The sequence below is a fragment of the Chlorocebus sabaeus genome, chromosome 9 (assembly GCF_047675955.1).
Source record: "Chlorocebus sabaeus isolate Y175 chromosome 9, mChlSab1.0.hap1, whole genome shotgun sequence".
Taxonomy (NCBI): Eukaryota; Metazoa; Chordata; class Mammalia; order Primates; family Cercopithecidae; genus Chlorocebus; species Chlorocebus sabaeus.
Window position 1 is genome coordinate 58,474,201 of NC_132912.1, and position 18,800 is coordinate 58,493,000.

General features: G+C 37.6%; 1 protein-coding gene and 1 pseudogene across 16 annotated transcripts in view; one reads left to right on the forward strand and one right to left on the reverse strand.

The window, feature by feature from the left end:
- Window positions 1-18,800, reverse strand: part of NRG3 (neuregulin 3) — a 1,130,076-nt gene that overhangs the window by 634,846 nt on the left and 476,430 nt on the right. For all 16 annotated transcript variants that reach the window (XM_038010331.2, XM_007962758.3, XM_038010332.2 and 13 more), the window contains one exon: window positions 5,974-6,103. In XM_038010331.2, the coding sequence (XP_037866259.2) occupies window positions 5,974-6,103 (130 nt within the window). The remainder of the gene's footprint in view (window positions 1-5,973; window positions 6,104-18,800) is intronic.
- Window positions 12,112-12,780, forward strand: LOC103215908 (high mobility group protein B1 pseudogene; annotated as a pseudogene).

The window sequence follows — 18,800 nt, forward strand, 5'->3', positions numbered from 1 at the left end:
AGTGTTTCTGGTGACTTGTTTTCCTTCTTTATCCAGCTTCATTTCTATAGGGTGTATTTACCTTTTATTAAATCCAATGTTTTTAATGTTTTCAAAACATGACTTCAACATGAGAAAGAATTATTATAAAAAGTACCAATGCATTATTAATAAAAGAAGGAGCAGACACATTCAAATAGACTTAGTAGTGCTTAATCTGAAAACACTTGAAGTTCTCTTATCAGCTTAATAATAGCGAATTACAATGATTTTACAGAGACAGGGACACAATCCATATTTCTTAATGGAAAGACTAGAGGCAGGAGTCAACTGTCTTAACCAGGTGTCACATAAATGAAATATATATTACATATATTTCATATATTTCAAAAATATATTACATATATTTCATTTATGTAATATAGAGACCTTAGAAAATTCACAAAGTTGAAAGAAGCAAATAGTTGTAAACTATCAACCTTTTTAGTTTTGTTTTTGATTTTTTTTTCAGAATTAGGATTCTACTGTATGTTCAAGTTTGCAATTTCATATTAAACTTTTATACCTAACATGACATAGTGACCACTGGATATCCTCAAAATACTGTGAAAACTCATCCAATGTACAAACATACTCTAATTTATATAGACATTTAAATTCATAATTTCAGACTTGTTAAAAATTTTTGCTATTACACATAAAAATGTGGTGAGCATCTCTACAAATAAATCTTCACAAGCATGTATGTGGGTTGGACACTTATGCCTGTAATCCCAGCGCTCTGGGAGGCCGAGGCAGGCGGATCATGAGGTCAGGAGATTGAGACTATCCTGGCTAACACAGTGAAACCCCGTCTCTACTAAAAAAATACAAAAAATTAGCTGGACATGGTGGCAGGTGCCTGTAGTCCCAGCTACTCGGAAGGCTGAGGCAGGAGAATGGTGTGAACCCGGGAGGTGGAGCTTGCAGTGAGCCGAGATGGCGCCACTGCACTCCAGCCTGGGCGACAGAGGAGACTCCATCTCAAAAAAAAAAAAGAAAGAAAGAAAGAAAAGAAACACTCTAAGGCTTTTAAAACATACTAAAATATTACCTACAAAAAATATATTTAACAAACTGCACTCCCTCAAGTAGCATTTGAGGACATGTGTTTTCACAGCCCCCTTGCCAAACTGGGTACAGTAGTCACTTTTAAAAATCTTTAAATAAAGGATAGGGAAAAAAAATACCTAACTTGCATTTCTCTGTGAGGCTGAGAATATTTGTTTGCTGCTTATCTGTATTTCTCTTTAGGAAGGTTATGTTCCTCCCCTTTGTCCATTTCCCTATTGAGATTTTATTTTAATGTTACCCCTTGATCTACGTGACTTCTTTGGGGTTTTATTCTTTGCCATCTTTGTTATTCGGTTTCCTCATAGCTTGTCTTTTAACTTTGTTTCTGATTTATGATATTCAGATAAAAAATGCTGTGTCAACGTTGTTAATTTTTGCCTTCCATTGCTTTTATTTGTCACAAGGTCCTTACAATTGCTAACATAAATAAATACGTAATTTTATTTATTATTTTCCTTCATCTTTATTTATTACATTAACTTTTGAAATCGTAAAAAAAAAAAAATTAAAAAAAATGAAATCGTTAGTATACTTTTGGTATAGAAAGAGGGGGTCAACATACACTTCTGATACTATTTACCTGATAGTCAATCATTGATTGAAAAATTGTTCCCTCATTTTCCTCTGGTTTATGAATCAATCCTTGTTCTATACTAAGTCCCACAATATACCACAATCTGTTTTCACTAATTAGCCTGTGGATGGTCTGTGGATTTATGTTTTGAGGCTGGCTATAGTAATTCACACCTGTAATCCCAACATTTTAGGAAGCCGAGGCACGAGAATCACTTGAGGCCAGGAGTTGGGGACCAGCCTGGACAACCTAGTGAGGCCCCATCTCGACAAAAAAAATAAAAAATAAAAAAATACAGAAATTATCTGTGCATGGTGGTGAGTGCCTGTAGTCCCAGCTACTCAGGAGGCTGTGTAGGGAGAATGGCCTGAGCTCAGGAGATTGAGGTTGCAGTGATCCAAGATCACACCACTGTACTCCAACCTGAGTGACAGAGCAAGCCTTCCTCTCAGAAAAATAAATATATACATACACACACATACATATATATAGATAGATACACATTATATTTTGAATTTAGGAAAATCTATTTTCTCTATTTCTTGTTCTTTAAAAATCCGGCCAGGCGTGGTGGCTCACGCCTGTAATCCCAGCACTTTGGGAGGCTGAGGTGGGTGGATCACAAGGTCAGGAGATCGAGACCATCTTGGCTAACATGGTGAAACCCCATCTCTACTAAAAATACAAAAATTAGCCGGGCATGGTGGGAGGCTGAGGCAGGAGAATGGCTTGAACTCAGGAGGCGGAGTTTGCAGTGAGCCGAGATCCTGCCACTGCACTCTAGCCGGGTTACAGAGGGAGACTCTGTCTCTTAAAAAAAAAAAAAAAAAAAAAAAAAAAAAAAAAAAAAAAAAAAAATCCTTGTGTCAAGGTTTTTTTTTTTTTTTAAAAATTAAATTATAATTTCTAAGTACTGGTACCACAAATGTTTCTTGAAGAATTGGAGTAACAAAATTACAAAGAAACAAACGTGTCCCCCACTTTCAACACCTCCCTTTTCTGGGATCATTATTGTCTTTTTTTTTTTTTTTTTTGAGCATGTACTTTCAGGATTTCTATCACAAATAGTTTGGTAATTGTGTACCTATTGTTCCTTGAGAAGAAAATAGAAATGTGTCGGAGCATGGTCTATTTTCACAACATAGAAAACTATTTGATGCAGTTTATTATAGGATTACAACTTTTTTTTTAATCCAAGAAATATAATTTTAATTTCTTTCAGATTTAAATGTCTAATCTTTTGAGACATATAAACTCTTGAAACAGCTAGGGTCACACACAAGCCTTTATACTAAAGGCTTTTTTTAATACTAAAAGCTTTATACTAAAGGCTAAATGGCATCTGAATGATGCCATTCAGATCTACTAAATGGCATCTTATCTAACTTGAAACAAAATCCAGTAACTACTATGTCATAAAGATACTTCTTGTAGTATGTCAGTCACTCTGAAGTATTTTGCTTTTTAAAATTTCCTAACGATGAAGTATTTTTCTTACTCCAAACACATTATGAAGCACTGTGCCATTTAATTTTTAAATTCATTTCTGTATTTATTCAACAGTATCTTCGTGATAGGAGGTGCTCAGTAAACATTTGTTGAATAGGAGAATGACTGAAACATACTACTTAAATAGAGTGCTGTACAAAATGGCACATTATTAATAACTACGTTGGAATTTTTAGAAGTGGCTGATGCAGGAACAAATGTAAGCCTTTTATTCACAGCAAAGCTTGAGAGATGAATAGCAGGCACATGTGATGTGTGATTTATTCATACACACTAGTAGGAGATTTATAGGCATCTATTAACCTACTCGAGTTCCAATTTTGTCTTAGGCTAGTCTTTTGTCATGATTAGCTATGTTGTGAGTCTATGTTAAATAACAGGCTGTCTGTACTGAAATATGCAAAAAATATGAAGACAGAAGGCCAAAATTATTAAATATGTACATCACTTCATTTAAACTATAGATATATATCTGCTTATGTGTGCTACAAAAATTAGAGATGTACATGCATATGCATAAAAGCAAAGGATTTTTCTTTTATGGACATGAGATTCATTGTTATGGACTGAATTTATCTACAAAAATTAAAATCCCTACATAAAGTAAACTCCAGTTCCTCAGAATGTGGTCATATTTGGAGAAAGGTCTTTACAGAAGTAATGAAGTTAAAATAAGGTCATGAGGATGTGCTCCAATCTAATATGGCTGATGTACTTAGAGGAAATTTGGAACACACACACCTACAGAGGAAACATGATGAGAAGATACATCTCCTTGACCATCTACAGGCCAAGGAGAGAGGCCTGAAAAGGAATCAACTCCGAACACAAACACCTACAGAGGAAACATGATAAGATACATCTCCTTGACCATCTATAAGCCAAGGGGAGAGGCCTCAAAAGGAATCAACTCTGCTGACACCTTTATGTTGGACTTCTGACCTCCGGGACTGTGAGAAAATAAATTTCCATAGTGAAGCCACCCAGTCTGTAGCACAATGTTAGAGCAGTCCTAGCAAATTAACACACTCCTGAAGTAATGAAATATACAGCATGGTCAAACGACGGAAAAGAAGAATTACTTTGTTCTCCCGATAGTCTCAGTTTTGGAAAAGATGAATCATCTCAGCCTGCATACTGTGGTGGGACCTGATCCAATTCTTCCTCTGGGGAAAACACCATCAAAGAAAACTACTGCTTTAGCCAATGCTTCTGATTCATCTCTTCTTCAATTGATTACAAATTCAAACATAATTGATTGCATTGCCCACTTCCAAATGATAATCTCATTAGATTGACCAAGGTAACTGTAACATGGTTGAGGATGTAAAAGGGCTTGCATGCACATCACACTTTGAAGGAGTAGTGCATTCCTGGATTTTCCCTTAAGGTCTTAATATCACTTGTGTGCTTCGTGTCCATATGTGCACAGTCACAAAAAAAATATGAGAGAGGAGGAGTGTGGAGAGAAACAATCCCCACTCCCCTTCTTCCCCAACCCAGGTTTGCAGATCATAGGAATAGGGTGCAAATTTTGCAACTCGGGTACATGCAGTGGCACTGCCAAAGTCATATATGAACACCACACGTCAGGGGTGAGGAAAGGTCACAGTTCTATTTGTCCTGACATAGGACATATGGTTACTTTTACAGAGCCCTCCTACCATATCATGTATCTGTTCTTCCAAACCTGTGCCATTGCTCAGTGTGGCAATACATCTTCCCTGTGGACTAAACCTGGCTCTTGGATCCAGGCAGCTTCCGCCGGCATAGCATGTTCTAAGTTTGTAACTATACGATACATTTCTCTACATCATCTTAGTGAAACAACATGGGAATCGAGTTTTATAACAGTAATAGAAAAAAGTCATAATTTTCCATGCCTCATGATTCCAAATAATTAATTTAATAACTGTGTCATATAAGAAGAGCAAATAAAGAGAAGAAAAGGGGTGTGGATATCTATGATCACTGATGCATATCCAATTGCCAAGAAAAACAAATTACCAGGGTAATACTTGAAGTGAAAACTTGGTAAGAGATATTTTTCAGATGTTAATTTGATTCTTCTATGGAGTCTTAAAGCTGCAGTGTCTATAAGTGCACTCTTTATCCCCCCTTGTTTTTACTTTTAGCAGTTACATAACCTTATGTCTCTAAAAACCAATTAAACACCTTCTCGATCTCTACTGGGAGTTTTCCCCAAGTAGTTCTCTACTTAGACTATAACAGGACTGCTATTTCATTTACAACTTCTTGCTGGAGAGTGTTTCATCAGAGGTGTTAAGAGAAAGTATTGAAATTAATAAAGGAGGGCAGAAACAAAATAAAATGCAGTTTTCTCTGGACACAGTTAAAGTCTCTGGGGTTGGTTCACAAATAAACACGGAGATTCTAATCTTAGATGAGCAGTTTGCTTCTCCTGCCACAGTCAGCAGGTTCTCAAGAACCGATTATTTCTGAGTACTAGGATATATGCCTAAGTTCCACATCATAAATATACTCTTCTAAAGTGTGTAAATAATTATTTCCATTAACTTTGCAGATCTAAAGGTAAATCTTCGTTTGCTTGGTCAGGTAAAACTTAAACCGTGACTACTTTGTTTCCGTCTTGTCCTCTTCAACTGTTAAAAGAGACAGCAGCCTTGCCCTTTCCAAATTAAAACTCCCAATTCTGCTATTCAAACAGTGGGACTGTGTGTATCCCGGACATGACACATTACAGATGCTGCCAGCACCCTCCACCCCCAGGCCTTACAGAGGGCCTGCCCTTTCCGCCAGTGTCCTCAGTGGCTTACCGACAGTGTTTATGGGATCCGGTCAGGGTTTCGATCACAAAGCACTCGCCATCGTTGAGACAGTATGCGAGGTCCTTGTCTCGGCAGGGTTTGAAGTGCTCGGATCGCTCTGTGGAATATGTCGTCGTATCTGTCAGGGAAAGCACAGAGGGAAATGCTGTCAGCAGTACATTCTGACACCAACAACTCCTGTCACTGGCCCTGGATCTCTGTATGGAAGGGCTCTGACCTCTGGGACTCTAGACAGACAGCTCCAACCCTCCATGGTACTGACCAAAGGCAGCTGGCTGTAACCACTGTATTCAATTGTCTTATTTCTCCACTAAATTTTAACTATTGGAGTCACTCTGGAGAAGCCCCATTTGAGGACACATAAACACTAAAAGCTCAACGATCCTGAGTCAAACACCCCAAATCCACCCTCATTAATTTTAGTTTTAACAAACATGTTGCATGAAGGATTGAAACAACATTCCCTTCCTTTTATTGCTGCCAAATATAATTAAACATCTGATCAATGTATATTGTGACTATTCTGTGGAATCCAATGTCAGTTTGGGGGATTTTTTTTTTAGTTACAGCTATAATTGGCTAATAGCTAAGCCAATTATTCTTTCACTTTCTCCTTTTATTATGTAATTAAAATGCAAATGTTCTAAATTCTGAACCAGATTCTCAAATATGAAGAATGTTTCTGGTAAATATTTAACAGGACCAATTATTGTCATTTTTTAGCATTATCTTAAACATGCATTTTTAAAATCATAATTACATACATTTTCAAATTAAGTTATACATCAATATCTGCATCCCAAATACGAGACTAACCATAAATATGTGCTATCTACAAGATACAGACTCTATTACCACATGTAGACATTATTCTAATTACAGAGCTTTAAGCAACTATTAGCACCAATTCCACCATAACATTCAACAAAAAATATACTTAAAAAGTCAAAGAAGAAAAAATTATTCAGTGCTTAAGCTTTTAATTTCCTTTACAGATATTTAGATTCATAATAATATTCAACAGCACAGGATATTATACCAGCTTATTAACCGCCCTTGTTTGAATGTGTCTCCTAAATTCTATGTGTTGGAAACTTAATCCTTAAATTTTTATGTTGATGATATTTGAAGATGGGGCCTTTGGGAGGTAATTAGGAATAGATAAAGTCATCACAGTGAGGCCCCCATGACGGAACTGTTGGCTGTTTAAGAAGAGAAAGAAGGACTGAGCTGACATTCTCTTGCCCCCATCCATGCGATGCCCTGCACTGCCTCAGGGCTTGCAGAGAATCCTCACCAGCAAGAATGCCCTCAGCAGATGCAGCCCCTTGACCTTGGACTGCCCAGACTCCAAAACTGCAAGAAATAAATGTATTTTCTTTGTAAATTGCCCAGTTTCAGGTATTCAGTTAAAGCAACAGAAAATGAACTAAGACAGTAAATGAAGGTCACAATGAGCTTCTTTCCTGATTATCATCACAACTGATGGTGAGTGATCATTTTAAAAGGAAACTCATCCCTATCTCTCCCACATCTAAAAATCCTCATGGGGCTCTCCTGTGCAAATAACTTTAAAATCCATAGTAGGGCAAACCAGGGCATGGGCCATCTATATGTTTATCTGTCTGATGGTCTCTTCTTGCATTCTAAAACTTTATGCAACTTAATTTTCAACTATCATTCTATTTTCTCAAAATACCAAGAACTGTCACACTGCTCCTTCTTCCCAGACCTGCATTCTTTGTTGAGGACACCCAGAAATCCTCAGAATTTAGATGATCTCATCTTGTGCCTCCCAGTGCCTCTTATCACTTTCCTCACTGCATTCAAAACTGCAAGTAATCCTTTCTTTGTTTCATCTGTTCTTTTCCTCTGTAACGTCCTTGAGGGCCGGCATGGAGGCTTGATAAGAATTGGTGCTCATAAAAATATCTTCAAAATATCTGATCTCTCTAACATCAATAATTAAATGCTATAAATGAAAGCTATAATTAAAAACCTCATTACAATTTTACAAAACTTAATGCATTTTGTACAGCAAAAAGTGAAATATAATTTAACATTTATGTTATCATTTTAGTATTCTTTTTGTAATATCGATTAAGATTGCAAAAGCAAGGCCTTCAGATTCACACAGACCCTCACACATATGTTACTCATATTCCATGAGCACTGAAATAAACCACTATTGGTGTTGCAATGGGAACTTATGTTTTCCACTTCAAAATATCTGCTTGTTAATACTTTGGCACAAAATAAAGGCTCTGCAAAACACACACATTTTCCATCTTGCAGGAGATTCTCTATAGTAAAGATCTGTTATTCAAGACAGTATGTGATAAACAGTCACACAGAATCAATCTCTCTATGGGAAATATTTAAAATTCAAGAGCTCTGAGCAAAAAATTCAATATGAAACCATGCACAGTTGACTGCTACTCTGGCTGCTGAAGTATATTAACTCATGATCAGTTAGTTAACTTTTCCTTTAATTTCTTATTATCCATTTATTGATATTCACTGATCATGCTTCTAAGAACAGCTTTTCATTAACATAATCTACAGCATAAAAAGTGAGATCCTTATTTTATAATCAGTGGTTTTAACAAGCTACAGACTTCAAGTGCAATACAATGGCAAAGCAATTACAATCAATTAATTTCCATCTGACAACTGCTGTCTCTAGTGGTTACCGCCCCATTCTACCAACCGATTTTTCCATCATGTTATCATCTATCAGCACATTACAGAGGATCAGAGACCCAAGTACATGGCTCTGCAAAAGTCTGGGGTGGGAAAGCTCAGATATCAGGCTTAACATGTACTGAGGCTTTCCGTTTCCACAGCTTAAAGAATCCCCAAATTAATGTAAAATACTCATGCTTAACCTTCACAATGACTTTACTGAATTCAAAGAAAACATCATTATTATAACTTTTAAATGACAATATAATAAACAATAATAAAACATTGGATATGATCATTCTTTAAGTAAATAACTGCAATTATCAATACATTTGAAACCTTAGAATGTACCTAAGCATCTTACTATATGTTATCTATATAGTATTATTACCTGAAATCACAGAGGCATTGGGTAGGGTAAGTGTAATTCATCATCAGGCGAAATTTTATTCTTGAAAGTCATGCAAAAGATGTGTATGGAAATATAGGCAAATTCTGGACCCTTAATAAAATCACTAAGTTGCTATGCTAACTCTAAGACCACCTACCTAGATCTTTGTTGAATGAATAATAAGCATACTATGTCTAAGTCACTCTTATTCAGGTTTTCTATTACTTACAACCAAACAAGGCCTAATAAAGAAATGCTAATAATTTTGGATGATGTCCTCCTACATTGGTACATCTGATTAAAGTGCATGTATGTATTCATACATCTATTTAATTTTCAACATATAAGATATACTACAAAACACATAAAATACAACATAAATAAGAATGAGCAAAAAAAAAAAAAAAAAAAAAAACTATAAGGTGCAATTCTTTATTTTCTTTCTGTGCCCTAAGGTGGCATAGTGTGCCATAACGTATCCAGCTGAGTGTTTTATTCTGAAGAAGGAGCATGGAACATTTGTGAGAATGAGAACGTGGATAAGATCTAATGCCAAACTATAAAAGTTATGACCCTAAACAACCTTGGTGTATCTTTGTAATCAGATATAAAACTGTCATCTGTGAGCAAATTCAACACTTTTGGAAGCTTGTTTATATTTTTTAAAGCTCTGCCACTTTTAAGACAGTCCAATACACTAAGCTGGCTATACTCTATGGTACTATTTTGGCATGTACTTAATCAAACTTGTTTCTAGGAATGTAATTTGGTAAATCATTTGTTATAGAGTTATTGCCTTCAAAACAATTATAGGGATGAAGATTCCTGTAAGTAAACAGGAGCGGCCTAATGTTCCTGTGAATTCCAATTGGTATTTCAAGGCTTTTTTTATGTTCCCTTATTCCAGAGTGGGCCCTGCTATCAGATATCATTCTCTCCACATTCATCAGCTCTGAAGCTCCCATATGACTGGACCATGAGCTTGCTTCCATGGAGCAGAGAAGTCTTCACATCTTTAATCCACGGGCTTATGGAAGGCTTGACACAGAGAGGCACAGAATAGGTATTTATCTACATAGTATTACATAGATGGAAACTTTGGCCGGGCGTGGTGGCTCACACCCATAATCATAGCACTTTGGGAGGCCAAGGTGGGCGGATCACCTGAGGTCAGGAGTTCCAGACCAGCCTGGCCAACATGGTGAAACCCTGTCTCTACTAAAAATTATACAAAATTTTTATATATACAAAAAATTAGCCAGGCATGATGGCAAGCGCCTGTATTCCCAGCTCCTTCGAGGCTGAGGCAGGAGAATCACTTGAACCCATGAGGTGGAGGTTGCAGTGGGCCGAGATTGTACCATTGCACTCCGGCCCAGGCAACAAGAGGGAAACTCCGTCTTAAAAAAAAAAAAAAAAAAAAAAGGACAACTTTTTATATAGATTTTTTCTACTTGTTGGTGTTAAAAAGTGGTATCATAGGCCGGGCACTCTGGCTCACATCTGTATCTCAGAACTATAGGGACCAAGGTGGGAGAATCACTTGAATCCAGGAGTCTGTGACCAGCCAGGATAACATAGGGGGACCCCATCTATACAAATAACAATAATAATAATAAATTAGCCGGGCATGGTGGCACATGCCTGTGACCCCAGCTACTCAGAAGGCTGAGGTGGGAGGATCACCTGAGCCCAGGAGGTCGAGGTTGCAGTGAACTGGTATTGTGCCACTGCACCCCAGCCTGTTTGAGGCAGGGCTGAGTGAGGCCCTGTCTCAAAACAGGAAAAAAAAAAAAAAAAAAAAAGTGTTACAGTGAACAAAAACTCTATTTTAAAAATATCTGGGAAGCGAATTAAGTTAGGATATAAGAAGAGCTCCAAAACAACATAGGGAAAGAGCATAGAATTTCATTAAAGGAGGGAAAAATCAGCTCAGCAGCATGGAGGACAAAGGAGGAGAAGACAAAGCAAAACAATTGGAAAGGATTTTCCAGAAAAGAGGGACAGGAAGAATAAAGGAGCGTTAGGATTAAGATGAGCAGAGATTGTGCTGAGAAAGCATTTTCCAAGCACCATGACCAAGGTCTAGGGATCAGTTTAAGGAAGTACTACTGCTGACATTAGAAATAGTATCCCATCACTTGGGGCCACAGGAACTGTGCAATTATCTGGATCACTCATCTGACATTTGTTATATGTAGTTTATGTGTTTTCTTATGTTTTTATACGTTTCGGTCTCTATCCCCAGGGAGGTTAGGGAGTGCTTCGCTTTTAAGTTTTCTATTCTTTCCACATCATGTAGCATACATAGTAAGTAATCAGTACAGTAATTAAATGCACAGTGAGAGGTGGTGGTGGTGAATTCATGAAAGGCAAAAAGGGAAGAAAATGTTGGGTTGAAAGACAGAAAACCCCGCAGATTTTGCAATTAAAGTTAATTTATTAATGAATTAAAACGATGACTGGTTTCCCCCTTAATACTGAGTTCAACCTGAATATTACTTATGGAGGTTTCTGTGTTGCCGGCACAAGGCAGCACACTGTGGGAACACATATTTTGTTGCAGGAACAAGAATACTAAATTGGTTATTACAGATAATAATTGCATGAGATAGTCAAAGGAAGGGAGAGCTTAATTCAGGCTATAGTTCTCTCTGAGGGTTTCTTAAAGTGTTGGCACTGGAGCTGAGCTTGAATATGTGTGATTGAATTGGCACAGGAAAAGGAATCCTGGATGGGAAAAGCAAGGTCACCCCCAAGTCCCCGCCACAAAAAACAAACAAACAAAAACAAAACAAAACACAAAAACATTGAGACTCCGATTAGATCCTAAATAAACTCTTCACACTCCTGGCTTAAAGATGTCAGATTTCCTCTCTGTCCGCTAGAGTTGGGCAGTCGGACGCGCTACTACTTTGTAGCAGTTTCGGGCGGGCCACGCGTGCAGCAACAGGAACCCAACCCCGGCTGACCTTGAGTTCCAGGAGTTCGTTTCTTATGTCTGCGGAAGCGCAGCGGCCTCAATTCTTAGTGCAGAAAAATAACTACACATGGGCAAAGGAGATCCTAAGAAGCCGAGAGGCAAAATGTCATCATACGCATTTTTTGTGTAAACTTGTTGGGAGGAGCATAAGAAGCAGCACCCAGATGCTTCAGTCAACTTCTCAGAGTTTTCTAAGAAGTGCTCAGAAAGGTGGAAGAGCATGTCTGCTAAAGAGAAAGGAAAATTTGAAGATACGGCAAAGGCGGACAAGGCCCGTTATGAAAGAGAAATGAAAACCTATATCCCTCCTAAAGGAGAGACAGAAAAGAAGTTCAAGGATCCCAATGTACCCAAAAGGCCTCCTTCGAGCTTTTTCCTGTTCTGCTCTGAGTATCGCCCAAAAACCAAAGGAGAACATCCTGGCCTGCCCTTTGATGATGTTGCAAAGAACCTGGGAGAGACGTGGAATAACACTGCTGCAGGTGACAAGCAGCCTTATGAAAAGAAGGCTGCGAAGCTGAAGGAAAAATACGAAAGGGATACTGCTGCATATCGAGCTAAAGGAAAGCCTGATGCAGCAAAAAAGGGAGTTGTCAAGGCTGAAAAAAGCAAGGAAAAGAAGGAAGAGGAGAAAGATGAGGAAGATGAAGAGGATGAAGAAGATAAAGATAAAGAAGATGAAGATGATGATGAATAAGTTGGTTCTAGCGCATTTTTTTTTCTTGTCTAGAAAGCATTTAAACCCCATGTACACAACTCATTCCTCTTAAAAAAAATTAAAATATAAGGCTATGTAAGATTTATTTTTAAACAAACAAACAAAAAACTGTCACATTCCTCAAGCAGTTTTTTTTTTCCTCTCCCATAGAGTTCACAATATGACGATTCTCTAAGAAAAGGTAAGAATCTGGCAATGCAATCTAAAAGCTTTTGGGATTAGCAAACTACCTTTACAAGCAAGAAGCCATTTAAGTATGGTTGTTGACTCCGGCAACCTCTTCTGTAGGAATACTGTAAATGAAACCTGCTGCCATATATTAAAATTTTCTGTAGAATCTGTCATTTATCAGGCACCCAGGAAGGCGCACTGGCATGAGACTGAGTTATAAAATATTTAATGGTAAAGGGAAATTGCAAGAAGAATGCTGTGGTGTTTGAAAAGGGAAACAAACCATTTCTCAGCTGGCAAAAGGCAAAGATAGCTTTCTCCCTGCTGCCAAAGATCAGACAATTGTTCACTTTGCTGGCATGGGAGAAATGGGGAGTATAGGGCGAAGATTTTAAAAGTTCAATTGATTTGTGGGGCTGCTGTGAGAACTGACAGTTCTTGATGTATCCCAGAGCCATTAATTCTTGCAGCAAATGAAGAAAGGGCCCTTGTTAAAGTTGCATGACATACCTGCCACGTTGCAGTTTGAAATCCTGCTTTTAAAAACTGTTTCAGCTATTTAAACCTGAATGGGACATAGCTTGTTCAATGGAAATGCATTTCTTTGGGAACTGCAGAGTTTATCCTCAACTGAATATATTTCCTTTAACCAGCATGCGAACACATGCCTGTTACAAACTGCTTTGAACTATGATAATAATAATAGCATCTACGGTCACTGGAGCCCTTGGCGTACGCTAGGCTCTGTGCTATGTGCTTCACAGACACTATCTCTGCACCCCACATCGCTTTCCTGAAATGGTCTATTTTATGTTACTAGCTATCTCTAAATCCAGTAGTGGTTTTTGTTTGTTTGTTTGTTTGTTTTGTTGTTGTTGTTTTCTGTATCTTGTTGAAATTCTCAAAAGCAACTGACACTCATAACCACTCTTGCCTTTGTGAAAACCCTTCTTTCCTTGGAATCTATGTCATCACATAGTCTTGATTTTCCTCTTGACCTTTGACTTTCACCAACTTAGTATCATCTAATCTATATTTAAATGCTGGATTACTTAAAGACTGGCTTTCAAATGACCCCAAGCATATACTTAACACCATGCTAAGTGTTTTCCTTTAGCTGTCTTTTTTGACCTTAAAACAGCACTATGAATTTGTGCTATTTGTATTATTATTACTATTATTTTTACAAATAGAGAGATTGAGTCTTTACTTACTTTGTTTACTTCATTGACCCAAGGGTTCATGGTTCTTACCTGGGAGCTTCTGAACACAAACCGATGCAGCTTGACTGACTCTGTTATAATGTTTCCCATAGGTCATATTTTTATTTCCATTCTTTCTTTCTTTTTTATTTATTTATTCTCTAGGTGAGTGCTATTCCCAGGTGGTACTCAAATTAGCAGCATCAGAACCATCTCTGAGTGAGTATATTAGAAATGTAAAGCACGGACTCCATCCATGACCTACTGCACCAGAAACGTTGGAGGTGGGTCCTGGATGTTGCTTTAGAAAACTTTCCAGATCATTCTCATGAACCCTAAACTCTGAAAACCAGCTGCATGGATGATCCTCTCTGTTATCTACATGCCAATAACCTTGATTTTACACATCCAGCTCACAGGTTTCTCTGAATTCCAGTCTGCCTATCTCTTCCCTCTTGATGGACCTCCCAAAAGCACCTCAGAATTTGCTTATAGAAAATGGAACTCTTGCTCTTTCTCAACGAACCTGCTCTTCCTTTAGCAATCCCAGTCTCAGTTAATGTGACACCACCGATCCCATTGTCCAGGTCGGAAACCTACTAGCCATTCTCTTGATCCTGCATGTGCAATCACCAAACACTCTTGATTTTAACTCCTAAACATCTTTTGAATCTACCACTTCTTTCCATCTCATCTTACCTGGAATATTCCTTACAGACCTGTCTGTGCACATGCTAGCCACCCTAAAATGAATTATTTACAATAAAATCTGTTTCCATAATATATGCGGGGAAAAAAAAAAACACCATAGCAATCGGTCACTGCTGTTCAGAAAATCATGTCATGGCTTATCTAGGCTCTTACGATGAAGACCAAAATCTTCCCAAGCCCTCTGTGTTTCTCACTCCTCATCTCCTACGTAATAACTGCCCCCCACTTTCAATACACAAGCCACAATTGTTCAAATGTCCCAGGTCCCCTCAGGCCTTTGCACATGCTTCACTCTGCAGGTTGCTACTTTTACCCCAACAATCCCACAGTTGTCCACAGATTTTATCCAGAGAACATACTATAAGACAGAGAAAACTTCAGCAAAAAAATAAATTCCCATGGAATATTTCTGTTCTCTACAAAACTCTCTATAGTGTTGCCCAGTAAAGGCTTTCTTCTCTGGGGACTTTTCACCATTTAGGTCACAGAACTACACCCCTCTCTTTCTGCTCTTTGTTTCTCATTCTTTCAATCAGAGCTATGACTGCTACTCATAGTCTTGAGCCACAGATAACACACATGTCTGGGAAGCCTAGCTTTGAGATGATTTATCAAAGTCTAACAACAATGAGCCTCACCCTATGGGATATTCTCAAACTTGCTACTAGAAATAATAACCTTCATTATTTCCATTTGTTTATCCCATAAACCATATGCTTCTGGAAAATACAAACATGTTTTATATCTGTGTGTGTGTGTGTGTGTGTGTGCATGTATGTGGGTATACATATTCCTAATAACTAGCTCATCACCTGCTATCCAATAGTTATTCAATAAATACTTACTGAATGAATATCCTCACACTAACCCTAAATTATGGACTTTTATCTATTGTAGATGAGATTTTCAGTATACCCATAGAGACTTCATTCCTTCTAACAAAACAGTCTCCCTGGGAGTTTGAACTACTCTATAGGCTAAGAAAAGCAGGAGTACATTAAGGATTGAATGCTACATAGAAGTGAAGACAATTGCTAACCGAGTGGCCTAAAATTCCAATATGCTGGAAGACTGTAGTAGGGCTTGCTATTGACAGAGAAGGAGCAAACACTTACCTCACATAGGTCAGAAGTGCATACTTATACTTTTTCATGGGTGTACAGTGGCCTTGTCTCTGCCTCATTCCATAAAAAATCATGAAGTAGGTTGGTTGACTATTGTGTGTGCTTATTTAGAAATATTATGATCTGGATTACAGCAGGGTCATTTTCCACTTGCTCAAATTTTACCGTACTTACACATGAGCAGTGAGCAGCATGTACGTAGAAACCCCAATACTTTCTGCTAAGAAAAGAACATGGCCATTTGTAGATGGATCTTAAACTTCAAAGAGAACTGAGTCTATGTTCGTGGGACCCTTTTCATGCTTCTCCAGCACAGAGAGACCTCAGCCAACAGACTGATTCTATCTTCTGAGTCAGGTGCATTGGGAAACTTGAAAGAGATGCCATCATAGACTTGAATTACATGGCTCTCCTTCCTCTGACAACATGTTTCCTAAGCAATTTTCTAATTGAAATTTGATTTCCAGCATTAATCTGGATGCTATCCATGGTGGGGATGGTGTTCCATTCTCTACAACATCTTTATTTCCCAAATATGTCTTTATATGAAACTTTTAGTGGATAAGTTTCTCACACATAGCAACAGCCTCCTGTCTGGTCTCCCTGTACCTCACACTGGCTTCTACTACTTACTCGAGAGTTAACACACCCACCTCAAGAGAACACGTGAGCTCTCTTCATCTTGTGGCAAAAAATCCATTGGGTCTTCATTACACAAGATTAACAAACACTTCCTAGCTTATTCAGCAATTCCCCACACAAGCCATCAGAGAAGGCTCCCTGGGACTGCACTTCCTAATCTCTCTCACACTCCTTGAGCTCCAATAGTACTGGAACACATACGACCACTTTTAGACTATGAACTTAAATGTGCTATTCCCTTTACGTTGTACACAGCTACATATCTCTGCCTAAAAAAATATTTTCTAATTGTTTTAGGTTTATGTGAAATGTAAGCACATACTGAAGTCTTCCCTAGCTCCTCAGGTTAGAAGTGGCTGAAAGTATTCAGAGCTCCATGCACACTTCCTATTTCTCTAATACTGTGATGATCATTCTGAATTGCAGTTTCACTGCTTACATGTTCGTTCTCCATCCTCTTCTCAAACTAGATTATGGGAACTTAGGAACCTACCAAGTCAATCTCTGTATCACCATAATTTATTACAAAGCCTGACACACAATAAATGCTTAATCCATCCCTTCTGTGACTAAGTATCATAATGGTTATAACAATGAAGATTATACCAACATCATAGGCATACACAAAACTTCAGAATGACAAGATAACAGCATCTTGTTGCTCCAAATCTGTAATAATGTTTTTGGAAATGAATGATGAAAAACATATCTATACTTCTGTGAACATACCTGAAGCTGACTAATAATCAGGGTTTTTTTTTTTTTTTTTTTTAATGTTCATGGGTTCCATGTAAAAAATAAAGCAGTTTTTTAAATGAAAATTAATGTGTTTGTTTATTAAAGAATTTTCTCCCACATCCAAATTTCTTGTCTGGAAAGTATGTATGTATGGATGTGATGTTCAAAATATTTAATAAGTCATATGAAAATTAGAAGACTAATCAGAATAAATCTGTACAGCCATAAGAGAGAAGCAGGGTCCTGGAGGTCCCTCTGGGGCTATATGTTAACTCTTGTTTCTGGATTAACACTGAGGAGGTTTGGGAACACAGGCATCCAGGGTGGCATAGAGGGACAATTTTCAGGGGGATTTGAGCAGTGGTTATTTACCACATAGAACAAAATTATTGTAATTTCTTAACAGTCAGTACAATTAATGAAGTGTACTGCTGTACATCAGGTCTACTTTCATGGTCTAAATCTGTCTTTAGTATAATTTGAAGTCAGGCATGTGATGTCTCCAGCTTTGTTCCAGTTGCTTAGGATTGCTTTTTCTATTAAAGCCCTTTTTTGGTTCCATATGAATTTTACGATTTTTTCTTTCTAATCCTGTGAAAATGACATCGGTAATGTAATGGAATGGTATTGAATATGTACATTGCTTTGGGCAGTATAGTCATTTTAATGATATTGATTCTTCAAATCCATAAGCATGGGGTGATTTTCCACATGTTCATGTCATCTATGATTAGTGTTTTGTAGTTTTCCTTATAGAGATCTTTCACTTCCTTCATTAAATATATGCCAATGTATTTTTTTTTTTGTAACAATTTTAAATGGGATTGAGTTCTTGATTTGGTTCTCAGCTCGATTATTATTATTGGTGTTTGGTAGTGTCACAGATTTTTCCATTTGATTTTGTATCTTGAAACTTTATTGAAATCATTTATCAGTTCTTCATTCTGTAACATTTATCTATATGTCTATTTTTTATTCCAGTACCATACTGTTTTGGTTACTATAGCATTGAGAGCCCTAGATTTGATAAAGCCACATACCTGTGACCAACTGACCTTTGACTATATCAACAAAAATATACACTGGGGAGAGGACACTCTGTTCAACAAATGGTTCTGGAAAAATTGGATAAGCATATGCTGACGAATGAAACCATACCCATATCTCTTACCATATACAAAAATTAACTCAAGATGAAATTAAAGACTTAAATGTAAGACTTGAAACTGTAAAAATCCTAGAAGAACACCCAGGAGAACTTTACTGAACATTGGCCTAGGCAAAGAAATTATGACCAAGTCCTCAAAAGCAAACATCAAGAAAACAAATATATAGGCCAAGGCAGGCAGATCACAAGGTCAGGAGATTGACACCATCCTGTCTAACACAATGAAATCCCATCTCTACTAAAAATACAAAAAAATTAGCCAAGCATGGTGGCGGGCACCTG